The 26,495-nt window shown below is 49.9% G+C and overlaps 1 protein-coding gene across 2 annotated transcripts; it reads right to left on the minus strand.

Moving 5' to 3' along the window:
• Nucleotides 1-1,872: 1,872 nt before the first annotated feature.
• Nucleotides 1,873-25,574, minus strand: LOC127585583 (pleckstrin homology domain-containing family A member 7-like). Of its 2 annotated transcripts, XM_052043164.1 has the most exons (15): nucleotides 25,481-25,574; nucleotides 21,657-22,756; nucleotides 19,660-19,773; nucleotides 18,860-18,928; nucleotides 18,481-18,561; nucleotides 17,327-17,476; nucleotides 15,634-15,732; nucleotides 14,377-14,485; nucleotides 13,487-13,614; nucleotides 12,747-12,917; nucleotides 11,512-11,670; nucleotides 10,413-10,703; nucleotides 7,780-7,907; nucleotides 6,519-6,649; nucleotides 1,873-5,090 (listed from the first exon to the last, which is right to left on the minus strand). In XM_052043164.1, the coding sequence occupies exons 2-15, from the start codon at nucleotides 22,383-22,385 to the stop codon at nucleotides 4,702-4,704; spliced, it is 2,748 nt and encodes a 915-aa protein (XP_051899124.1). In that variant the 5' UTR covers nucleotides 22,386-22,756; nucleotides 25,481-25,574; the 3' UTR covers nucleotides 1,873-4,701. The 2 variants fall into 2 exon arrangements, with proteins under 2 accessions (XP_051899124.1, XP_051899125.1); XM_052043165.1 differs by lacking the exon at nucleotides 6,519-6,649 and having other exon boundaries at nucleotides 4,978-5,090.
• Between the last annotated feature and the right edge of the window lie 921 nt (nucleotides 25,575-26,495).

Raw genomic sequence — 26,495 nt, forward strand, 5'->3', positions numbered from 1 at the left:
ACCTCTGCTCGTCTAGTCTAAGTTCAGAGCAGAAGTCCCTCAAACCTGGAATAATTCCAGTAGATCTCTTCCCACGTTCTTAGATGATACAGACACTTGTGCTGAGATGCGTCTGGTAACGGCCATTCCAAACAAGAGGACCTACAGCCTTACCCCTTGACCTTGAAAGTCACTGTTGCTGTCTGCTGGAGGAACTTAATAAGTTGAGCATCATCTGTGGGAGGAAAGGAATGATCGACATTTCCGGTTGAAATCCTCCATCAGGGCTGAGAGTGGAGAGGTGAGGTGGCCAGGATGGAGAGGAGAAGGGAATTGGTGAGGTAAAAGTCCAAAGTGATTGGAGGACTGAGGAGGGTGTAAGGGAGGGGAGTGGGGGGGTGGAGTTAGGAGACAAGTGGCAGTGAGAAGTTTTCCCACGTTGCGTGGGAACTGGTTTCCAAACCCTGTTCATCATCTACAGGAGCCAAGGATCTGATGGCATACTCACCACTTACCTGGAAAGGACAGACACACTACAGCAGCCAAGTTTCACGTTATTTGCTATAGAAGAGTTTATGAGATCTGTGCCCTTCCACTGTAATTATCATCCTTTGTCCTCCGCAGGGTAGCTGCATTAGATCCTGTCTACAAGCTGTACTGCAGCAATGTACCAAGCAGCTCTCTCCTCTTCGACATGTCTAGACTAGGATGGCCCACAAGCTTAGTTTGACTCATGGACATTTGGACTGTCCTGTTGAATAATTCCCAGGATCAACTAATCTATTGTCCATGAAGCTGAAGATGCAGTAGAATTTCCTATGGAGAATGGAGAAGTTGGGGAATAGATTGTGGATTCAGACCAAGCATTGTGGTTTGGTTTTGAAGTGGGGTGTCCGGGGACAGTGGAAGTTGCAGAGAGGATCAACGCCTTGGAGCAAGGGTGGATTAAATGGTGTGGGGTGAAGAGGTGAAGACTTGAAACCTGGTGATGTGGCAGAGAGGGGATTGGGTGGGTCGGGGGGGGGGGGGGAGAAGGGACTGGGAATGAGGGGATTGAGACCCAAGAAGAATGAGGGAAGGTTGGGTAAAGAGCAGGGGAATTGATGATACTGTCAGCAAGGATCAGGAGGTGAGATGGAAGCAACCTTTTAGACAGAAAAGTTAAAGAAGGAACCTACCTTCTCAGACTCATCAGTAGAAGCCCTGTTAAAGTTGGACCTGTTAACCAATGTTGAAACAGGTCTCAACCTTCTGCCTAGGGTGTGTTTTGCTTTATGTAGTAGAATTGACAAGCATTGTACCTCATATGAAACCTCTGGGCATTCTCACTGCCTCCATACTCTAGTGAATCATGAAAAGGAAATACTGGTCACAGTTGCTGCCTATCGTCTTTTGCTTTGACCCAAAGATGGTTTCCATCATAAATACATGATGTTAAGCTATAACAAAAACCTCAAGAATGCCATCACTTGCAATCAGTTCTCCAAGTTATATGTCACTGTCCTTCATTGTTCTTTGGTCAATGTCTTGTAAGTCCCCTCTCGACACCACTGTGAGACGTTATCTGTCTAAGAGCTGCATGAGTTCAAGGTGCAGCCCTGCAGTTATCATCTTGACAACAAGGAACGTACAGTGCATTGCACCTTTTCAATATCTTCCCCTTCCCCAGAACAAATTTATTATAAAAAGTTAGAGTAAAACAAATGTTAAGAATAAGTAACTCACTGGGTTCAATCTAGTGATAAATAGGTCGATAATTTCAGTGTTGTAGGGATTTCATATGTTCAGAATGGTTCTAATTTTCACCTGCCCTAACGTAGCTAGCATTAAAAAATGTCCAGATGAAGCAGAAGTTTCTTTAATACAATGTACAGATCTTACGATGAACTTTGAAATCAAATATCTCTATTTCATTCTGCTCTTTGCATCACATCCTCCAGCTTGGTGTTGTGTTAAACATGTAGGAATGATCAGGTGGTTGGGAGTGAAACTGGCTTCAGCCCCTTCGGCCTGAAAGAGCTCAGAGCTTTCCTATCACACAATTTGCTCTCCAGTAACCTTCACAGGGTGGGGTTAGCAGAAGGGAAAGGAGGCCTCCTGCATGTCAATCGTGAAGGAGACTCCATTGGCTATGAAACAGGAGGCCTCTTGCCCCGTTGCTAAGCCAGGGTAAGGTGCTGCACCCAAGGACCACTGATCAAAATTCGTCAATGGAAAGGTAGGTTTATCCAAAAGAACAGGGCCTACTTAAAATTCTTTCCTTTAAAACATTAATGTTGTATCCCTAAGTCTCAACCCCTAACACAATCCCAAATTTCCAACCCAAAATAACAGTAAAAGCATTATTAAACTGAACTCAAATACTTTTGGAAAATATCCCTGAGAAATTAGTTGGCATTTCCTGCAACATCAGCTTCCTGATCTCTAATACGCTCTGAAACTCTCCAATTGATTCACTACCATCCTGCTCTCTCATTGGATTGGACCCCAAACTCACTGGAAACATTTTCTCCCAACTCAACTCTCTGACATTTTCAAATCCACCTGCTCACCTCGTCTGCCTATCAATCACCTTCTATTGCCAATCAACTTATAACCATAGATGCTGCCTGACCCGCTGAGTTCCTCCAGCATTTTGTGTGTGTTGATCCAGATTCCAGCATCTACAGAATCTCTTGTGTCTCTGTGTTACAGGACCCAATCAGGGGCAGAGCATTTCTAACCTGGCACTCACCATCTTACTGGGAGCATTTCTAAAAACACAAACAGCTCCTCAATACTTTCAAGCTTCTCCAGAGATGCAGATACATTGCTTGTTACCGGCTAAAGCTTCTTCAACAGCCCCTCTCAAACCTGCAACTCCTACCTACAAGCAGCAGAAGGCAGCAGCTGCATGGGTACACCACCACTCGCTGGTTCCCCTTCAAACTGCACACCATCTTGATATATTGCTGCTCCTTCATTGTTACTGGTGGCAGCTCTTGGCACTGCCTGCCAAACAGCACTGCGTTACCTTCACAACACAACTGCAGCAGCTCAAGAAGGGGCCTTACCTCCACCTTCTCTAGGGCCATTAGGGACGGGAAATAAATCTTAAAGTGATAATTTGGTACATTTAGACTCAAAGCCATAGAGTGATAGAGCCGTATGACATGGAAACAGACTCTTCAGCCCAACTCGTCCATACTGACCAAGATGCCCATCTAAGCCAATGTTTAGCCCATATCCCTCTAAACCCTTCCTATCCACGTACCTGTCCAAGTGTCTTTTATGTGTTGTTAATATACCTGCCTCAACCACTTCCTCTGGCAGCTCGTTCCATATACTGACCACCCTCTGGGTGCAAAAGTTGCCCCTCAGAGTCCTATTAAATCTTTCCCCTCTCACCTTAAACCTCTGCCCTCTAGTTCTTGATTCCCCAACCCTGGGAAAAAGACTGTGTGCATTCACCTTATCTATGCCCCATTCACCCCATCTATACCAGAACATTTGCTGTTGTGATTACTGTTATCATACCTCCCCATTCCCCAACTTTAGAAACAGAACCTAAACTTCGAGAAGAACTCAGCACAGGCTTGGATAACAACAAGTATTACACTGTCACGGACTCAACAGTGAGTTCAACAATTTCATACCCTAACGTTGCCCTAGTTTCTCAGATTACAGATGCTGGTAATGATTTTTCCAATCCCATCAAAATCCATCCATTACCCTTTTACTTATCTCATCGCCACTCTCTCTCGCCTTACCCCTTCCTTCCTTTAAGGTCACGTAATCTCACCTGACTTCTCCCCATCACATACCTTCTCACGCTCTCTCCTCACTTCCTTTATCCTGGCCCTTGCTTTCACATGTCAAGCATTTCCCAGTTCTGATGCAAAGTCCTTGACCTAAAACACAAACTCTGTTTCCCTCTTCCCACAGGATTTCCACCATTTTCTGTTTAAGAGTTTAGTTCTCTGTTAGTTGAAATATATTGATTTTTAAAAATTCCAGCTTAGTGTAAATTAGTTCTGACCTCTGGATAGTTTTGTGTGGAGGGTGTTCAGGGATCAGCCAATCAAGGCTGATCCTCCAGCCGGTCTCCTCAAACTGCCAGAGGTGAAGGGTTAGTGATAGTCCATTGTGGGGGCAGTAGGGTGGTTAATGAGGTGCAGGGAAGGTTGTCCAAGGTAATGACCCCCAGTATGTAGGGCATCACTGGACAGGGAGCCCAGGGTGCGAGAGTGAGCATTGGATGGATTCCAATGTAATTCAGCAACTGAACCTTTAAAGAAGAGTTTCCTCAGTGGCAGAGATGAACGTAACGATGGTCTGACTACCAGACCTTCTCCTGAATCTGGCCTGTTCTAATCTTCACTCTATCACTAAATTGTAGCATGGGAAATCGATCAGAAACAACACCATGATGTTCGATTCTAGTCCCACATTGTCCCAACTTTCAAGATGAGTTGGATCCCTTCACTCTCTCCAGTCGCTGACCCGCTGCTGTGTCCTCCTTGGGAGGTGTCCCAGACTGGGACGGATTAACAAAACAAGCAATGAGGAGCCTGGTGCTGGTGACTCAATGAGCCCTTTGGAGATTCAGCGAGGTGAGTCAGTCTTAACAAATGTCTGCCCCACCCTTGGTACAGCCTGGCTGCTTGCTGTCTTGCCTTCTAGGTTCTCTCCAACCAGTTTCTCCTGGCCAGGACAACAACCTACACCACAAATGGATTGAGGTTATTGAACATTCTGCCTGTTGAACTTCAATTTGCCACCTGTGCCATTCAGACTGACAGCAGAATTGTTCCCTTCTCCCAGGCTGAGATCCTGCCCCTCCTCATATGTTGGTCTTGGGTTTGTGGAGATTCTTTGTCTTCCCGAACACCAGTTGCTTCTTTCCCTGTTGCCATTTGGCTCTGAACCAACGGTCGCCTGTCCTGAATTTGGATTGGCCAATTCTTGATGGTACCCCGAGTTTGGATTGGCTGTCACTTTGTGCTGTGCTAAAACGAGGACATTTCCCTGCAGTTTCCATTCAGACTCGCCATTGTCGGACTGTCTTCTGTTCTTCACCCTCTGGCTCTCTGTCACCTCATCCCACTTCTCCAGCTCAGCTAAAGTTTTAGCTGAAAGGAAAAAGAGAGACCTCACGTTAGATTAAATTGGGAAATGAGCAAGACTGAAACATTTGCCCCTACATCACACCAATTGATTCCAATTGAAATCTCTTGAGTCCAATTGATTTCCGATTGATTCTCCTGCTCCCGTACACAGCCCCCGAAACCCATCCACTACTTTTTTTTCCTTACTGCATCATCACCCTCTCTTGCTTTCTACTTTGTATTTAGTGACTTGCTGGCTATTGCAGAGCCCATTAAGAATCAACCACATTGTGTGGATCTGGAGTCGCAAGCTGGCCAGACTAGGTAAGGGTAGCAGATTTCTTGCCCTGAAGTACATTGTGAACTAGATGAAGAATAGAATGGAAGCTTTCAGGGCAAGTTGTGAAGCTGATTTCAGCTCAATGACCAAACCCACTGAATTCAGCTTCACAATTTGCCCTGGTAGGACTTGAACAGAATGTCTCTTGGTTACTGGATCAGTACTTAGTCTCCATATCACACCTATGCTATATCTGCCCTGGGACTGTTTGATGAGACAGTGTAGAGAGTGCTTTGGTCTATATCCAGTCCATGCTGCCCTTGCTCTGAGAGTGTTTGATAGGACAGTGTAGAGGGTGGTTTCTGTTTATGTCCAACTCTTGTAGTTTGCATTGTAAGTGGTTATACAAACCTTTTCATTTTCTAGTGATGTATTTATCATTAATAATTGGGGACTATCTTGCCAAAAGCCAGCGTTATATCTTTGAAGAAAATTCGGGACACTAATTCACCCTTATTAATGAACCTGATGGATTGGAATAGGGAGAGCAGTTTATATCACTCTCTCCAAGGGCATTGGCGACAGACAGCCTTGCGCCCTTCTCTGATGTTACTGTTGGAAAGGATATTAATCAATGGCTCTTTTATGGTCTCATTCACTTAGCAACCTAAACACAAATAAGGACAGACTGACCTTGTGTTCAGTTTCAGATTAAGGATTGCATAGGCCGGTTGTAAACATTCTATATTAAACCAGACACAACACATTCACATATTCCAAGTCCTTGGATCTTCCAGAGATCGAAGGCGCTGAAACATTTTCATCACAAAACTTGTTTTGAAGTGAGCATCTTGTTCACTTTGTGTTACCACTTGCTCGGTAACAGTGGGATGTTGGAGTGAAGGGTTACTGAGGCCCAGAAACAGGCTGGTGGAATCCAGTTAGTGAAAACCCAGTTAGTGGATGCCAGTTAACAAAGTTGCTGGTTAGCCAAAACCAGTTAACAAAAATTGGTTAGCTGAAACTGGTTAACAGAAGCCAGTTAACTGGAACCAGTTTAATAGAAGCCATTCAGGGGAAACCAGTTACTAGAAGCCAGTTAATGGTAACCGGTTACCAGAAGCCAGTTAGCAGAAGCTGGTGAGTTTGACCGTTAGTTCTGTACATTTTACCTGCCATGACTTTTCTGCGCTGGCAGGCTTCAGTGGCGAGAGCGAAGGACAGACTAACAATCCGATGCCTCTCTCCTTCTCCCAGGTGTGTGGCTCGGTCAGGGGGGGACCAGCTCCCCGCTACACAAGGACTAAAATTACAAAGAGATAGTCATGGACTTGGTGCAAGTTCCTCTCTGGAAAGAACTGCCCAGGGCAGGAAAGACTCAGAGCAGGTCAGGAATGGAGCTGGGACGAGAAGGAAACCTCGGGCTCACCTGGTACTCACTCCACCTTGCAGGGAGCAGAATCCAATACAAAGCCCAGTAGTAATGCGTCCAGGAAACATCCTAAACATCACTAATAATGAGTACATGAACCCACCCTAAATCCCCAGAATAACGGGTACATTAACCCGCTGTGACCCTCAATTACCATGGGTACAGGGACCACTCTGAACTCACAAACATCAAACTACTGTGGGAGTGTGATCCTCCAAGAGGACAGAATGAGGCAGTCAGAGCTCCTTTGAAACATGAAGTGCAAAGCAGCATCAGGGAGCCTCTGTTGATTCTGTGGAGAGGTGTGGTCTGTGAACTCTGCAGGTGGGTTTGACAATGAGCTCTCAATGCTTCTCGCGCTCCATTAAAGCAGACTGAGATGTTAAATAATCCATCAGATTAGGGGCAGGGTAATTTATTTACCAGAGCAGAAGGTCAAACTCTAATGGAACACAGACATGGCCAAATTGGACTCTGTCTGAAATCAATAACCGGAAGAATGATGGAAATGTTCCTATGAAGCAAGTGATAAGGCTGGAGCTTGTTAAAGTGGATCCACTCACTGACCCAGAGCCTGCCTAGTGAAAGTGCCAGCATCACTTCTCATCCCAAGATATTTTCAAACACAACACATTGCCAACAGACCATGAAGCACATGGGCACAAACAGTTAAACAGATTGTATGGTTAAATACATTACTGGGATTGACCCTGGGTTTTTGTTTGATCCAGGGCCTTGCATTACCCTGGCTTTGAACTGAGCTTGGCATTGCCCTTGGATCTTGGAAAGACCCGGGGATTGTCCTCCTTGCAGCAGAGAGCGTTAGGGGCAGTGGAAGCACATTTGGTGATAGCTTTCAAAGGAGCATTGGACACATTCCTGAAAAGCAGGGTTGTGGGAAAAGGATGAAGATTGGGATTAGTGAGTTATTTCAAAAGGGCCAGAACAGGAATGAAGGGCTGAACAACCTCTTCCACATCCCACGTTGCTGTACTCCTCACCTTGTCTGTGTGATCACAGTCTTGGCCTCCAGTGTTTGTTGCTTCTCTTGCAGTTGCTCTGGGCTCAGTGGTGGGTCAGGATCCACGTCAATGTATCGCGACGTTATGGCGACTTTATTTGGTTTACACTGAAAATAAAGTTGTATCTGTTGGGCGGGTCCTGACTCTCAGTGAATATCAGTGGGGCCAGCTGCACTAGTTTACTCCTTTAGACTTTCACACCTATCGTATACTTTGCCACACTCTTTTATTCCCACATTAACTCTCTCACTCATTCTTTCCTACTCTCTCCCACTGACCAATTACAAATCTTATGAACATGAGGATGGGAAGCTGCCAGCAGATCCAGAGGGGAGGAGGCAGCATTGGATGGGGAATGTAGGGGGCTGGTAAATGAGTTTGAAAGCTGGAAAACAGAGACTAAACCAAATAACCAAGTGTTTAATGGTGTAAAGACAGTGCTTAATGGTGTATGTTGGTGCAAGGAATCCAGAAATTAAAGGTGAACCAAGGGGACAGGCAGATAAGTGGGAGTAAGATATCATAATTGAAATATGTCTTACAGAGGGGCAGGAGGGGCAAGTCAACATTCGGTTACAGGATTTTCAGGGGATAAATGGAGTCGCAACTAGATGACTAGCAGTGTTGTTTAAGGAAACAATTCCAGTTGTCAGGAGCAATACACAAAAAGTGCTGGAGGAACTCAGCGGGTCAGGCAGCATCCAAGGAGGGAAATAAACAGTCGACGTTTCGGGCCGGGATCCTTCATCAGGTCCTGAAACGTCGACTATCCATTTCCCTCCACAGATGTGCCTGACCCACTGAGTTCCTCTGCATTTTGTTTGTTGCTCTAATTTGGGATATGGCCACTTTCACTAGGAGCGAGATATGATATAGCAACTGGAAACAGCTACCTGAAGGCAAATCAGAGATACCCAAGAAGTAGTAAGTGAGGGTTCAGACCAGAAATGTTGTCATTGAAGAAAAGGATGGGGCTCCCAAATCTGGAGCCATCCTCGCTGGGAGGATGTACTTATCCAAATGTCTTTCAAATGTTATCATTGTACCTGCCTCTACCACTTCCTCTGGCAGCTCATTCCTCGTTGAGGAGTAGGTTAAGGGGAGAACAGGGAAACGTGACAGAACAGAAAGTGCAGGCTGACAGTAACAAAATAGATTAGGAAGGCAGAGAGGGTACAGCAGAAACCATTACAAGGTAACATCAAGGAATGTCCCAAGATGCTACATAAATGCATAAAAGGCAAGAAAATAACAGAGGAGAGCCTCTTGGAGACCAAAATGGTAGTGTCAGTGTTGAGGCAAGGGAAACAGGTTCTAAATGTACACTTCGTGTGTGTCTTTAGGCAACAATATTGTTGTCTAGGGCAACCATACAGATACTGAGGTGAAGGAAAATATTAGGTATGACAAGGATAGAGAGAGGAAGAATTAAAAAATTTACCATCTTCAAAATTAGATAAATTGCTGGTCACAGGTACAATGTACCCCGGCTGTTAATCAGGGGAGAAAACAATGCAGACTCTATTATTTCCCATCCCTCGTCTGCAGGTGTGGCCCAGAGGTTGTTGATGTGGTACCATTGTTTAAAAAGGGAGAAAGGGATAGGCTGAGTAACTGTGGGCCTGAGACATCATTTGATAAAGAACTAGATGAGGAAACGTGCTTCACCCAAAGAGTACCGCGGGTCTGAAACTCACTGCCTGAATCGACGGCGGAGTAGAGACCCTTACTACTTTTAAGTTCCATCTGGATGAGCATTTCAGGAGATGGCTACTAAGAGCTGGGAACAACACAATCTGCTGGAGGAGCTCAGCGGGTCGAGCAGCATCTGTAGGGGGAAAGGAATTGTCGCCATTTCAGGTCGAAACCCTACATCAGAGCTGAGAAGTGGGATTAGTCTCAATAGGCTCTTCAACAGTAGGGATGTAACAGGCTGAATGGCTTCCTCTGGGGCTGCACATTTCACTGATCCCATGAATCAGTGGAAATGGAATAAATGAAGTGTAGAAAATCATGAAGGGCATAGATAAGGGTGAACGTACATAATCTTTTTCTCAGGGAAGGGGAACTAAAAACTAGAGGACAAAGGTTTGTGAGAGGTGAAAGATTTAAAAGGGAGCTGAGGGGCAACCTCTTCACGCAGAGGGTGGTGCGTGTACAGAACGAGCTGCCAGAGGAAGTGGTTGAGGCAGGTACAATAATAACATTTGAAAGACATTTGGATAAGTACATGGATAGGAGGGGTTTAGAGGGATATTGGCCAAACGCAGGCAAATGGGACTAGCTTGGTGGGCACCATGGTCAGCATGGACCAGTTGGGCCGAAGGGCCTGTTTCGGTGCTGTATTACTGTATGAACTCTATGAACTAGGGCATCAGTCACCGCTGCCATGTTTGATGCCACACAGCTCCCCCAGTGCCCAACGAGCAGAGGGGGTGGCAGGGTCTCTCGGAATGAGCTGCAGGTCCAACTGCTGTTTAGTGGACGAACTCCAGACTGTTGCTGCAGTGTCTTGTGTCTCCAACAGCTGTCCTGTCTGGTGATGGGTGCTCCTATGTTAGGGATGGGGAACAAGCCCTGGGATATGGCCCCATCCACCGGAAAACTCTTACCTCTTTTCTAACCACACGGTTATTTTCTCTTGTCTGGCTCTCCACCCTTGTGGGAGGTGTCACTATCTTTGTCACATGCTTGCTCGACGCGACCAAGTTTGGCGTTCCTGGCATCTCTGTTGCTGCCGCCTGTGTAGCAACGGTCGGGGAGTTTGCTGGGCTGGTTCGAGAGGGTGGCGCACCGGCAGTGAGCTGGGCACCCGATAAGTGGCTGGTTTGTGGTCTTTTGGTCAGAGGGGTCCTCGAGCGGCGTCCCGGGGTTCCTGCCTTCTGCTCTGTCAACGGTCCCCTCTGTGAATTGAACAGACGCCCTCTGAATATGAGGCCAATGTTCCTCCCCATCAGGCTGAACACTCCCTACACGGTCTTATTCCAGGTTAACAAACTCCAAACCAAAGACACACTGCGTCTCACTTTCCATTTGCAGTAATTCCCTTCACAGCATCCAGTTTAATGTCTCCAGCAAACATTATGGCAGCTCCGGGCAGTCTCCGCAAGCACTGACCATTGGCAGGGAATGTAGACAGATCCGGACATTAGTGGGATCTGAATACAGATTTCACTGAGGATAAGAGCACAGGAAAGTTGCACCTTGCTCCTCCGTGGGAAGGACATTGACCAATCAGGTTTCTTTTTCTCACACATTTCCTTACAATGCAGAACGGGGGCCATTTGGTCCATCAAATTGATGTGGCTCCCACAGTAATCCCATTCCCCACTTATTTCCCTGCAACTGATTCCCTCACACCTGCCCAATTATACACCCGCGCACCCCCCCCCCCCCATTCTCTTACTAACCACCAAAATTCAGGGCAATTTACAGTAGCCACAGTGATATGTGGGAGGAAACTGGAGCACCCGGGGGAAACCCACACGGTCATAGGGAGAACGTGCAAACTCCACACGCACAGCACCTGAGGTGAGGATCAAACTCAGGTTGCTGGAGCTATGAGGCAGCGGCTCTATCAGCTGCCTTCCTGTGTCCCCACTGGGATTATCACCTCCGTGAGGTGGATGTTTATAATGCGGTACAGCAAGTGCCAGTGAAGACCGGCTATGGTCACCCTACAGAGATGGCGGTAAGCCAGGCGGCACCCACCACAATTGGCGACATAACCACGCTCCTCTGGGCCGGTCTGCCTGCCCTGGCTTTGTCCTGGCCCCGCGCTTGGAGGTGTCTCTTCATCCTCTCCATCTGTTCCTCTGCACTCATCCTTCCTCTCCTCCCCGTGCTCCCGACAGTCAGCGTGAGTTGCCCCTGATGAGTTAAAGACAGATCATATCAGAACACCACATTTCATGTTGGGCTCTTGGCTCTTTAAGCCTCTTAGAAGGTTGTGGGAAAAAATGTGTTAATTTGCCACTTGTTTTTTTTAAAATGATTAGCAACAAATATTATTCCGGCAGAGTGGCTGGGATGGTTCTTAGGATAAAAGGAGAATTGTTGAAAACCTCCAGGAGTTTGATGGAATGTGTCCGCAATGGCAGGAAGGTCGGTGACTGGAGGTCCAAGATAGAAGGTGGTCGGCAATAGAGGGCAGATGAATAGAAATCTGTTTATACAGCGAGGTGTGATTACCTGAAAGATGCTGCCTGAAAGAATGACATCGTTTTATTATTGTCACATGTCCCGAGATACACTGAAAACCTTTGGTTCTGTGTGCCATCCAGACAGATCACGCCACACATAATTACATCGAGGTAGCAGAAAGAAAACAGAATGCAGAATTTAGTGTTGCAGTTACTGAAAAAGTGCCGTGCAGGTGTGGAAATAAAGTGCAAGGGCCACGGTGAGGTAGATCGGGAGATCAAGAGTTCAAGAGTTCATCTTTTGGCATATGAGAGATCTGTTCAAGAGTCTGATAACAACGGGATAGAAGCTGTCCTTGAGCCTGGTGGTACATGCTCTCAGGCTTCTGTATCTTCTGCCCAATGGGAGAGGGGAGAAGAGGGAATGACCGGGGTGGGAGGGGTCCTTGATTACATTGGCTGCTTTCCTGAGGCAGCGGGAAGTGTAGACAGTCACTAGAGGGGAGGCTGGTTCGTATGATGGACTCGGCTGCATCCACAACTCCCTGCAAATCCTTGTGGTCTTGGGCAGAGCAGTTGCCATACCCAGCTGCGATGCATTGGGATAGGATGCCTTCTACGATGCATCCATAAAAACTGGTGAAAGTCATTAGGGACATGCCGAATTTCTTGAGCTTTGAGGAAGTAGAGATGTCAGTGTGCCTTCTTGGCCGGTGGAAGCAGATCCAAGAGGAGCCTTCAAAAGGGAATTGAGCGCAGGAGGGGGTAGGTGGGTGGATGGAGTCGAAGCGCCGAGAGCGTTACCTTGACCTTCCCATTTGTCACGGGGTCGTATTGGACATCTCCCTTCTCCTGGAGCTTCTGTTCATCTGGGGCCACCAATGATGCAGCTTCAGTCTCGGGTACAGAGGAAGAGCATTCATCATGATATGGCATCTGGGGGAGGGGTGGTCGACAGGGGGCATCGTCCTCTCCCTACACCATGTCCCAGCAAGTCATAAAGGAAGGAATTAGGCTTCTTCCAATTGTTCCCACCCACCTATCAGTCTCCTCCCCGACTCCACCCACCATCTTCCCCCCACTGGCCCCCACCCACCTTCCCCAACTGTCCCCCCATGCCCATCTCCTATCCACTGACCCCCCCACCCACCCTCCTCTCAACTGACCCCCCCATCCACCATCTCCTCCAACTCTCCGACCCCACCCACCATCTCCCCCCCCACTCTCCAACCTCACCTACACATCTCTTCCCCACAATCCCACCCACCATCCTCTACCCATTGCCCCCAACCCCACTTACTTCTTTTCCATAACCCTCAGACCCACCCACCATCTTCTCCTCACAACCTCCAACTCCCACACCCACCTCCCTGTGACTTCATCCTCTCCATAGCCCTCAACCCCATTTCCCCCCATTTGACTAACCACACTCATCCAATACCCCTCCATGTGTCCTACCCCTACCCACCTTCTCCCATAAACCAAGCATCCCCACTGGTGAAGGAGAGGGTTGCTGACATTGGTCCAGTGGTGATCTCACTCACCGGTGGAGGCTCACGGTGGATTGGGAGTTGCCTTGAGCTTGGAGACTGCAGTGGTGACAGACATTGCCGTGAGTCTACCTGCAGCTCGGAGTGATGGTCAAGCATCGGGGAAGCTACAAACGACGTCGCTGGAGACGGGGAAAGGCAAAATATTGTTTCAAACCTAACATGCAAAAAGTTGTTCCAGGATGAGGAAATTCAACAGAATGGGCCTGGTACTGGTAATTTAGGGCAAGGGCATTTAGATTGTGGGTAGCACTGGGTACTGGCACTACATTCAATGCAACACATTCTAGGCAGGTAAATAGAACCTGTGCCCCAATGAAATCTGTGTCTATGGAACCATGATCCATGTGTACCGGTGTCTGTAGATTCTGCACTCCACTACAGCTCAGTGACAATGTACCCCCAAACCCCAGGTGAGCATCACTACCTGTGGTATACAAATTCAACAGCAGAATAATAGATGTATTACCTGGTAGGGACTTCAAGGAGTTGTGTGTGGAATCCATACCCCAGTGAGGGTCCGGGCGTATGGGAGACCCGTCCCCCAGTGAGGGTCCGGGCGTGTGCGCGACCTGTCCCCCAGTGAGGGTCCGGGCATGTGTGCGACCTGTCCCCCAGTGAGGGTCCGGGCGTGTGTGCGACCTGTCCCCCAGTGAGGGTCAATGTCCTAGCCTGCACTGAGTGTTTGTGGAACCTGTGCTGCTGTGTGTTTCACTGTCTGTAGAACCCATACCCCAGTGAAAGTCAATGTCCCTGTGGAACTGTACTTGGGTTTATATTGGAATCAGTCTGGGTCTGGGTGGTCAGTCTCCACATGGACAGTAAGTTGGTGATCGGCTTGGTTTTGGATGGGCCAGTTGCTGTAAAAGTTTTTTTATTGTCACCTGGGTGCCGAGTTGATTCTATTGCAACCTGGAAGTTCTTTTTGTTGTTGCGGAGTCCCAGCATCACATCCTGCATCATCCACAGGTCCCGCTGAGCCTCTCCCCGCTCCTGTAAAAACACACGGCGGTCACCCTGTCCATCCAGACCTCCCCAAATATCCGTCACAATCATCAATTCCAACCCCCCACTCACCAGAGTCCATTCAGTTCCACAGATCCACACCAATCCTCCAAAGATATGGATTCATTCTAATCGACAACCAAATACGCTCATTCTTACCTACATTTTCATATAGATGCTGTTGAAATTTATCAATCAGATTCTGATAGAAGTGTATAAAATTATGAGAGACATAGATAGAGTTGACAGTCAGAATCCTTTTCTCAGGGTAGAAAGGTCAAATACTAGAGGGCGTGCATTTAAGGTGAGAGGAGGACAGTTTAAAGGAGATGTGTGGGGCAAGTTTTTTTTACACAGAGAGTGGTGGGTGCCTGGAACAGGCTGCCAGGGGCGGTGGTGGAGGCAAGATACGATAGTGGTGTTTAAGGGGCTGTTAGGTAGACACATGAATATGCAGGGAATGGAGGGATGTGGTTCTTGTGCAGGCAGAAGAGATTTAGTTTAATTTGGCATTGTGTTTAATGCAGACATTGTGGGGCAAAGGGCCTGTTCCTGTGCTGTATTGTTCTGTGTATATTCATCTATTTTTAACCACCAATCACATCCTAGAACCGTTCTCCTAGACTTAAGGCAACCTGATTACCAGAGCTTTGTATTTGTAACGGTGCCTAGCCAATTCTGTATGTGTGTGTTTTTGTGCGCGCGCGCGCAGAGATAAGTATTTGTGCCTGGGTGTGCTTTTGTTAGTATGTATGTTTCTGTATGTAAGTGCCTGTGCCTGAGTACGAGAGAAAATGTGATCAGTATAGATGGGTACTTGATGGCTAGTATGGACAGAAGGGCTGAAGAGCCTGTTTCTGTGTGGTATCACTATGTAAATGTGATACTTTATGTCTGTGTGTATGTGGAAATGCAAGTCTATTTGGGGTCCCTGCACCTCAGCATTGAACCAGAGAGGATCACTTCAAATCAAGAGACCAAGTGAGTCCTGTGGTCAAAGGTGCCTGAAGGTTGCAATGCAGTGTGGCTGACAGTCCGTACTGCAGAAGGACCCGTGTCACAGACACAGAAGGACATGAGGATCCATAAACAAACCATGAGGTCTGAAATGAAATTTTAAAAAATGTGCGAAGTACCTGTGGGGACCCACACCTGCTCATCAGCTCTCGAGGGGCTCGGAGACGCTCCAGCTCATTCTCCAGGAGTTCATACTCATTCCAAGCCTGTTCCATTTCCTGTTCCAGAATGGAAATAAGGTTCAGCATCATCAGTGTGAGTGAGGGAGAGGCCAGGAGACAGGTGATGAATACATAGACAGACATGACCAACGTGCACTGATAACAGAGCGGAGGCAGATATTGTATATCCAGACTTGTAAAAGGCATTTGGATAAACTAGCCCTTGGGAAGTTGATGATAAAATGAGGAACAGATGGTGCTAGGTGGAGGCGTGACAATGAGGTAAAGTCAGACAGAAAGGATTCACCCCGGACTCACCACGTTCAGAGCAGGAAATGGGCTTGGTGAACGCCCATTTCTCCCCCCTTTTCAGTTCCAGGGCTGTCACAGGGGTTGGAAGGGGCAGGAGAGATATTCTGCACTTTGTTCTGGGTAAGGGTGGAGGGAGATAGGTCGGGTGGGAGGTCTTTGGCCCAGCTGATTTAGTTGGGGCAATCTCAGGCTGCTCATTGGTAACTGGTTTATTATTGTCACGTGTATCGAGATACAGTGACAATACAGTGCCATCCGTACAGATCATTTCAAACATAAGTATATCGAGGTAGTACAAAGGGAAAAGCAATAACAGAATGCAGAATACAGTTACAGAGAAAGTGCAGTGCAAGTAGACAAATAAGGTGCAAGGGCCATAACGAGGTAGACTGAGCGATCAAGAGGTCCATTCAAGAATCTTATAACAGCGGGATAGAAGCTGTCCTTGAGCCTGGTTGTATGTGTTTTCAAACTTTTGTATCTTCTGCCCGATGGAAGGGGGGGGGGGGGGGGGGGGGGGGGGGGGGGGGGGGGGGAAAGAGAGAATGACTGGGGTGGGAGGGGTTTTTGAGGCAGCGGGAAGTGTAGACAGAGTCAGTGGAGGGGAGGTTGGTTTTAGGTTCCTGCATTCTTACAGCCCCAATGCCCAGCTCTAAACTTAGCAGTGGGATTGCAACTGGATTCAGGAGCTGGATCTGGAACATCAGATCCTGGCTTGGGTTGTTCCAGCCAAAGTTAGAAGATAGTGTCCACCTTCTGGTGAGCTACACCAGAAGGATGTTTGTTCTGTAGAGAGGGAGTCAGAGACGAGTAAGTTTAGGAATTCAAATTCACATACAGTGCTGTGCCGGCCTAGTCTCATCAGTCTCTCAGACTGGTTTTATGACCTAAGGAGAACCATAGGTTGTGACTGTGGTATCAGACACCGTTCACCATTTGCCTCTCTAAATCAGTCAGAAGGTTTGTGAAATAAACCCTCCATTCTACCACAGTGAGGCTGCTTCCTGGATGGGTGAAGAGGCATCACTGCACGATTCAGCTAAAGTTATCGATGTATTGAATGTATCAGTCGCCCTGCAACCCTCCCTGAGAGCACACTGGGCTTGGCAGCAACTGTCTGACCTGGGAGACAAGCGCCATTGCTCAACCTCCCGCTGGGGGCATGGTCCAAGGCACTCAAAGCCCTTCAGCATTTGGAGTGGGTCTTGAATACCGAGGTTCCTGAGGGGGAGGGTGCTCCGCACTGCCGAGCCAAGCTCTTGGTGGGGGTGAGGGCCTCACGTCCCATCACTGAGCTCACGTGGCACTAACACGTCTCCGAGCCTGTCTGCGCAGTTACCATGGAGAGGTCGCAGAGCCTGGCCCGGATTTGGATCAGCTCCTCCTGCAGAATCCGCTGCTGGCACATCAACTTCTTCGCCAGGTTCTGCTGGCCCCCGAAGTCCAGCAACTGGCAACGGATCACTTCCAAAGCTCCCTCCAGTCTGTCCTAGAGAAAGACCAGTGTGCACGTCACAGCTCGCTGGACCTGTTGTCTGGGGGTTTGTGTTGGGCACCCGTCCTCCTCCCTCTGCAACTTTCTGCCCTACACCCCTCCCTCCCTCTGTAAGCCCCTCCAGCCCTACACCCCTCCCCTCTGTAACATCCCCCTCCCTCTGTAACTCCCTCTGTAACTCCCTCCAGCCCCTCCAGTCCTTCTTCCACAACCTCCCCCTGCTGGTACACCACTTTGACCTGAAAACTCCACCAGCCCCTAAAGCCCTCTTTAACCCCCCCCCCCCCCGTAACCCCTTCCAGCCCCTGTAACGGTGTCATTTCCTCCAGTTCCCACCCCCACCTTTGTAACCACCTCCAAACCCTACACGCTCCCAATCTCCATGACTTTCTCCAGTCCCTACACCTCCATATCCCCGTAACCTTATCTAGCCATCTCTTCAACAACTTCCTGCCTCTATACCCTCTCTGCAGTCTTCTCCAGACCCTTCTCCCTGCCTGTTGTACCCTCCTGCAGCCCCTACACTCTCCCCATAGTCTCCAACAGCACTTACACCCAACTCTCTGCAAATTAGCCCCAAGGATCTCTGGGCTCCATTGAATTTAATTGCCCCACCTTCGTGGCCGTGTCTGTAGTCACCAAGACATATATGTCTGGAATTCCCTCCCTAAACCTCTCCCCCTCAAAAATGCTCCTTAAGGTCCCTCTCTTTGGCCAAGGATTTAGCCACCTGTCCCCTGTTTCCATACTGGTGGTGTAAATCTTTGCCTGAACATTCCAGTGAAATGCCTTGCGAGGTTTCACCAGTGCGGTATTAGTACAAACTGTGAGCAATAGTACATCAAATATCCTCCTCAGCTGATCAGCTCTCACCAGGCAGAAGCCTCATTTAGATTCTGACAGCTGATCAGTCTGAGAAAGCAAGCAGTGGGGAGGGATGGTGCAATCAGTTGGGAGGAAGGAACATCAGTCTGCCAGACGTACTATTTGTTACATACCTTCTCTGTTTTGAGTGGAGTTGCTTCAGCCACAAGCCCCTGGAGAATTCTGTCCTGCCCACACAACCTGGTCAACAGCACCTGAGGACACAACATGAGGACATCAGGTCCAAACATCAACCGAAGAACATACCTGTCCAATCCATACTGCCCCTATACTGTAGGAATTTGATGGGACAGTGTAGAGGGAGCTTTACTCTGTGTCAAAGCTGTGTTGTGCTTCCTCTGGGAATAGTGATGCAGGAGTTTGACTCTGGATGCAACACTGCCCTGGGTCTGTTGAATCTGAGTATAGTTCTTGAAGCTGTTTTGTTTTTCTCAAGTGTTGATGTGAAGAACCTCCTCAAAGATAATCCCAGAGGCTGAAAACTAGACTTACGTCAACTTCACTTTCAGCCATTCTGACAGGTTCTGCTGCGAATTCCTGGAAGATCTCTGGAGCAGCTCCCTGTCAGAGAGAGTTACTGTTAATGTCTCGCACCACCTCTCCTGATCTCTGCACTCTCATTCAACAAATTACTTCACAGTTCGTAATGGGCTGCACACCGTACCGCCCAACACAAGCCTCCTGCTAACAGATCCAGCGAGCTGTGATATGCACACTGCTCTTCCTCATGTTTAAGCTCATTGTTACTCTACTCATAAAATTCAAAGTAACGTTGCTCAATTTTTTCTGTGGATTTTCTACTGTTCCACCCATCCCTGTGGCCCTCTCCCGAAACTCCACCCAAGGGCTGTTTGGTTTGCTCCCCACTTTAACCCTGTACCCCTCCCAGCCCCAACCCCCCCCCCCCCCCCACCTCCCTCTCCTTTCTCTCATCCTAGAGAAGTCCTGAATGCAGGAAGCAACGCCAGAATATTTCTAGGATATGCTCCCCGTTTTGACATCCATTCTCTCCTCCCTCCATCCCACTTTCCCTCACCCCCTCCCGCCACCTCCCCTTCTCCCCCCTCCCACTCTCCCCCTCCCACTCTCCCCCTCCACCTCCCACTCTCCCCTCCCTCTCACCCTCTCCCATTCACTCTCCCCTTCCTTAGTCTCCTTCTCCTCCTCTCCCCTCCCTCCCCATTCCCTCCCACTCTCCCCCTCCCTCCCACTCTCCCCCTCCCTTTCTCCCTCCCACTCTCCCCCTCCCTCCCACTCTGCCCCCCCCTGGTTTCACCCAGCACCATGATTACATTGACAGAGTGAGCGATGGACAGTCTTCTGACTGATGGCAGCAGAGGAGAGAGGCAGGATCGAGGTGAGGGGGGTGGTCGAGGAGGAAGCTGAGTGAAGCCGGAACTGGTTCCCTGTAAAAGGAAAAAGAGTTTGAGAAGACAACGCGAGACAAAGCAACGATGGAACACACAGAGGCTCTTCAGCCATGGGACAAACATCGCCCTCGATAACTCCCTCCTCCTATAAGAGGCACAGGAAAACTTTGACCAGCTGCAGTTGCTGCCCTGGTTCCTCCCCACATTTTGGTGTCATTTTCTCTGATAATTCCTCTGTGAATTGCTCTTCCTTGCATGCACACAGCACTGCAGGGTAGGTTGTGCCCAGAGGGAGCTGGACCCTCGTGTGCTCACTCAGGTGGAAAGTACCTCCAGTCGCCTGGCCGAGTGTGCCCACAGTTACTGAAGCAACATCAGAGCTGGTGTTGCATGGGAGTATTCAGAGGATGCACGGTGACCTGTGGTGTACACACCTGCCCAGCTGTGGCGAACAAGCCAGCCCGCCTGTGGGTGTACACGCCAGCCCACCTGGGGTTGTACAGACCCTGGGCATCGTCCTCTTGGGAGAGGGGGTTTTTACACGGTCCCTGAGTCCCACCCCCAGAGAAACTCAGACCCTACCCCCTGGGGTTGCACTCCCCAGGGTCACACAGTCTCCAGGCTCTGCCCCCAGCAGTAACACAGTCTAAAATCTCCACCCCCCAGGGTAACACAAACCCCAGCTCCCCAGGCCCCGCTCACAGGGGTCACCTAATCACCAGGCTGTACCAGCAGGGGTCACCAAGTCCCTGGGCTCCGCCACAGGGTCACAATGTCCCCACGGTCCGCCCTCAGCGGCAGTCCCAGGCTCCTCCCCCCAGGGGTCACACTGTCATTAGGCCCTGTTCCCCCCAGGGGTCACAGTCCCAGGCTCCGTCCCCTCAGGGGTCACCAGTCCAAGGCTTTGCCCCCCTCCCAGGGGTCACCCAGTCTCCATCTTGCTTTGGGCTCTGTGAGGACTTCCGTCCGTCAGTCCCTGCACTCCGAGCCCCGACCTCACCATTCACAGACTGGAGCCTTTCTACTCACCCCTGCCGCCGACAGTCTCAGACCGCTGCCCAGACCCGGGCTAACCGACGGAGGTGGAGGGAACCTTACTCGGTGGGCTGGAGGCTGCTTCGTATCAGGGAGTGCAAGAGGGGCGTGGGATTTGAATAGAGGCACAGGGGTCCGAACAAGACAGTGAGAAAGAAGGAGGCAGACAGAGGGTGGAGAGAGAGCGAGAGAGAGAGAGAGAGAGAGAGAGAGAGAGAGAGAGAGATTGTAGGGGAGGGGGTGAAGGAGGGAGTCAGACAGAGACAGGCAATGACAGAGGAGGGAGAGAGAAATGCTGATTTATTGCAGTTGGAGATGAGTTAAACATAGAACACTACAGCACAGTACAGGCCCTTCGGCCCACAATGTTGTGCTGACATTTTATCCTGCTCTAAGATCTATCTAACCCTTCCCTCCCACATAGCCCCCTATTTTTCTATCATTCATATGTCTACCTAAGAGTTTCTTAAATATCCCTAAGGTATCTGCCCCCACGACCGCTGCAGGCAGTGCGTTCCACACACCCACCACTCTCTGTGTAAAAAAAACTTACCCCTGACATCCCCCTTATACCTTCCTCCAATCACCTTAAAATTATGTCCCCCTCATGTTAGCCATTGTCACCCTGGGAAAAGGTCTCTGACTGTCCACTCGATCTATGCCTCTTATCATCTTGTACACCTCTATCAAGTCACCTCTCATCCTCCTCCCCTCCAAAGAGAAAAGCCCTAGCTCACTCAACCTATCCTCATAAGACGTGCTCTCCAATCCAAGCAGCATCCTGAAAAATCTCCTCTGCACCCTCTCTAAAGCTTCCACATCCTTCCTATAATGAGTCCAAACAAATTTGGAATTCGTTAAGGATTATTCACCCAATACCTTACCCTGTGTCTACACAGAGACCTGTCGGTGGAGCGGTCTCTGTGCAGAATGGTGATTCTGTCCACAGGGCTGTGAGATCTGTAGCTCATCCTCGGGCAGGGTCTGTAGCACCTGCTGGGTAACGTGGCTGTCAGACCCTCGAAGTCCATCTCCTCCGGTGCTCCCAGGGTCATCCTGTCGATCAGGCCCGGAGACCTCTGCTGGCTCCTCTGGGTGCTGTGAGGTTTTCCTGGGGGGAAGCTGAAGTGTTCCTCAGAAGGCAGCACGTCGAGCCGACTGGCGGGGGTCTGCGGTCTCGAGGGAAGTCTGCTCTGTGCTGGTCCCCGAGCTCCGGTGGGAGAGGTGGCCGTGTAGTAGTTCCAGGGGCTTTCCCCCGTGGGCAGCAGAGTGGGAGACCCCGGGAAACCGAGGGGTCCAGCAGCCACCTGAGGAATCTGGAGGTAGCCGTTTCCCATCGGCTGGTGAGAGGGGAGGACGTCAATCCTCCCAACTGGAGTGTGAGGCCTGGTCAGAGATCGGTGGGAGGAGTGGGACGGGCCACGGTGATAGGCCTCCTCCGGGGAGCCACCCTCCGCAACTTCCAAAGTATTCCGGCCCCTCGGTGCAGACGGCGGGTGGTGGTGATGGGGGTGCCTGAGCGCTCCAGCGAGCTCCGGGAGGCTCCCTCGGACGGAGCTCCCATCGATTCGGTTGCCCACGCTGCCCCTCAGACAGGACAACGTACCGCTCATCAGGTGTGAATGATCGGCGCAGCACCTGGTACCTCGGGGGCTCTGACGTCACTGGGAGGGAGTTGGACCGGTAGGAGCTGATCGATCGGCGGATGGCCGGGTCCGGGCTGCCTGGCGGGGCGGTTCCGGCCGGACTGGGGCTCATTCCCGAGGGCGCCGGGTGCCACAGTCTCTTCTCCTGCATCCAGCTGCCCACTCGCCCCTCCTGCTCCGACCCCAGCCTCCTCGGCTCTCGCAGACGACCGCTGTCTGTACCGAGACGGATCGGTGTGGAACGTCCAGAGTGCAACTGGGAGTTGACCGATGATATTGGGTAACCGTCGATCAGGCACTCGTACACGTGGCCAGACTGGGTTGTCACCAGGTACTGCCTGTTACAACAAGAACAAATGCTTTAGAGGTGTCAGTGTTACGGAAGTGTTTAGAAGTGTCACGGCTGGTGTCTGACCCTATGATGGAGCCTAGCACACAGATGCAATCACGTGGAAGGTGCATCAGCATCTTTACTTTTCTAGAGGGTTAATGCTTGTGACCTCACCGAACACCCCAACAAACTTCTACAGATGACCTGTTGAAAGTGTCCTGACTGGTTGCATCTTGGTCTGGTACAGCAATTCGAATGCGCAGGAATGTAAGAAGCCTCGGAGAGTAGTGGACTCGGCCTAACACATCATGGGCACATCCCTCCCCACCATCAGTAGTACCCACATGAGACGCTGCCTCAAGAAGGCAACATCCATCATCAAAGGTCCCCACCATCCGGGCCATGCCACCTTCTCACAGCTACCATCGGGCAGGAGGTACAGAAGCCTGAAGTCCCATACCACCAGGTTCAAGAACAGCTACTTCCCTTCAACCATTTAGTTCTTGAACCAACCTGCACAACCCTAATCACTGCAGTTTGGCAACACTATGACCACTTTGATCACTTTGTACTAAAATGGACTTTGTTTTGTTCTAATTGTGTTCTTTCTTGTAAAAATTCTGTTTAGTTTATGTTTTTCTTGTGAATGCTGCTTATCTGAGGCCATGTGCCTGTGATGCTGCTGTAAGTTTTTCATTGCACCCGTGCACTCATGGACTTGTGCATGTGACAATAAACTTGACTTTTGACTTTGAGATCAGCTCCTGCCCTCAGGGAAAGTGTGGGTGTGAACAGAGGGCATGAGCACTGGGCTGTGTGTGGAGGTGGTGTGGGTACATGGAGGGGGTGTGGGGATTTGGGTACTGTGAAATGGATGGGTACACAGGATGGGTCTGGGGGGGAATGGGTGGCACAGAACAAGTATGGGACAGGGGTGCACTGGGGACGGGAATGTGGGGTGGAAGTACACCTGGGGAAAGTATTAGCGAGGGCGGATACCTTTGGTTTCCTGTACCCTGGGCCAGGGCAAGGCCGTGTGGAGGGTTGTGGAGGATGAAGGGAGGACATATCACTGCTTGTACAGGGAAGTGTGCAAGGAAGCTTCATCCATCATGATGCACCTTAGGGTCACATCACCTGTCGTCCCTTACAGCCCACTGGTTAGTGTGAAGTGGCCACTTGAGCAAAGTCCTCAAGAAATCAAACTCTGAAAGCTCGGCACAGGACCAGTCAGCAGGAGACAACACAGGTCAGGTCAACACGTGTCCCTCGATGACAGACTGAAACAAATGCCCTGTGACCTTCGTCAATGTAAAGCCCACAACACTCTGATTATTCTGAGGTCGTCTCCCAACCATCAGACCCTCTGGACAACGAGGTCTCTTTACAGCAAGTGCAGAGACAAGAATTAATGTGTCCAACTTATCAATCCATCAATCAGTGACAAGTCGTAAACCATTTGGTTATATCATTCAGTGACCAGTCGGCAGGAACCAGCCACTTATACTGATAAATGACTGGTCAAACCAGCAAACAAAACTGCAGATGCTGAAATCTGAACTGAAGACAGAAACTGCTGGGGAACTCGGACAGTGTTTGTGGAGAGAGAGAGCGAGAGAGAGAGCGAGAGACGAGAGCGAGAGAGAGAGCGAGAGAGTTAATTTTTCTGGTTAATGACCCTTCTGATGCCCACAGCACTGTTTTCTTCTCCACAGACGCTCCCTGCCCTGCTGAGTATCCCGGGCATTTTCTGTTTCTAGTTCAGCTGCTTATATTGGTCAGTGAGCAGGCGTGACCCAGCTAGTTTACCAGCCAGGACCGCTCTCTCTGCACGGACCTTACTGTGGACGATGCCAGGTGGACAATGCTGAAACTGTGCCTGAGGTAACCTCGAGCAACGAACAAGATGCTGGAGGAACTCAAGGGTTGGGCAGCATCTGTGGAGGAAATGGACAATAGAGATGAAAGGTCTCGACCTGAAACATCGACTGTCCATTTCCCTCCACAGATGCTGCCCGACCCCCTGAGTTTCCTCCAGCAGCTCGTTTTTTTGCTCCAGATTCCGGCATCCGCAGTCTCTGCGTCTCCTGGGTAACGTGCGGGTTTGACTCTTGGGCAGGGAGCAGGAACTGGACCAGGGACAGGTAGGAGTTTTGGGGAGCACAGATTGCAGAGAGTCCCAGGACCCCGATATAGTGTTTACTGCCTCGCTTCCTCGATGACCTGTTAACTTTACGGACATGAGTTCTGGAACAAACCATTGATCTGGAACATTCAGAACATTCCGGAGAGGATGTAACCCACACACAGTAATGATTTACGTGGTGCAGTTCTGGACAGTGACTGTTCTCAGAAAGAGGGACCAGCAACAACCAGAAACAAAACATTTCACAGTTTGGGTTTCTTGGAATCCTGGCTGGGACTCAGCAGCACCGCTGGGTCTTCCAGTAACATGGTGTTTGCAGGAGCTGTCCGGTTACACATCACATTCCCTCATCCCCTGCCCCCTCCCCTCCCCTCCCTCATCCCTGCCCCCCTCCCCTCCCCTCCCTCATCCCTGCCCTCCCTTCCCCCCGCTCCATTTCTCCCCTCCGTTCCCTCTGCTCCCTCATCCCGATCCCTCTGACCTCAACACTGCTCCATCCCTCCCGCCTCCTGCCTTCCTCACCCCTACTCCCACATCTCTCCACTCCCTCACCACCTCCCACTCCCCTCACCCCTCAGGCCTTACCCTCCTGCTCCCTCAGACCCCTGTCCCTCAGTTTTCAGGGACTGGCTGGGTGTCGGAGTTCTCTGGGACTGGTGAACCAGCTGCATCATTGACCTCCCTGCCCTGTCAACACACAGCCTGACACCAGCATTAATGGTACTGTGGTCGCTGATCGCTCAGCAGTTTCTCCGGGTTAATGGCGACCTCGTTTCCGCTCTCTCAGCTCTCCCACACCGAGCTGCTTTAATGATTTACCCATGGTCAACACAGCTCAATGCACCAAGTAACCAATCAACACTGTTTACAGGGGGCGGTGACACAAGTTGTGTGGCATTTATAAACAAGGTACAGGAGCACCATGCATTACTCTCCTGTGATGTCACGTATCTCGGTCTTGGTCAGGGCAGCAACGGTGGCGCGGCAGGTAGAGCCGCTGCCTCACAGCGCCAAGAGACCCGGGTTCGATCCTGACCTCCAGTCTGTGTGGAGTTTGCACATTCTCCCTGTGACGGCATGGGTTTCCCCAGGTGCTCCGCGGTTTCCTTCCACATCCCAAAGACGTGCGGGTTGGTAGTTAATTGGCCGCTGTAAAGACCCTTGTGTGTAGAATCTGGGTGGCAGTTGATGAATGTGGGGAGAATAAAAGAATGGGATTAGGGTTGATGGGTGTTGGTGGTCAGCAGAGACTTGGGTGGCCGAAGGGCCTGTTTCCGTGCTACGTTATACTCTACTATTCTAGAGAAACAAAGGACTGCAGATGCTGGAATCTAGATGAAAAACACGATGATGTTGGAGGAACTCAGCAGGCCAGGCAGCCTCTGTGGAGAAAAGCAGGCGGTCAATGTTCCGGGTCAGGACCCTTCTTCAGGACTGGACATAGGAAAAGGGGAAGCCCAATATATAGGAGGGAAAAGTAGAGCAGTGATAGGTGGACAAAAGAGGGGAGGCGGGATGGGCACGGGGTGGCGATAGGCGATAGGCAGGTAAGAGATAGTGACAGGCAGGTGCAGGGGAGGAGGGGAGAGCAGATCCACCA

The sequence above is a fragment of the Pristis pectinata genome, chromosome 33 (genome assembly GCF_009764475.1).
Source record: "Pristis pectinata isolate sPriPec2 chromosome 33, sPriPec2.1.pri, whole genome shotgun sequence".
In the NCBI taxonomy this organism is placed as follows: Eukaryota; Metazoa; Chordata; class Chondrichthyes; order Rhinopristiformes; family Pristidae; genus Pristis; species Pristis pectinata.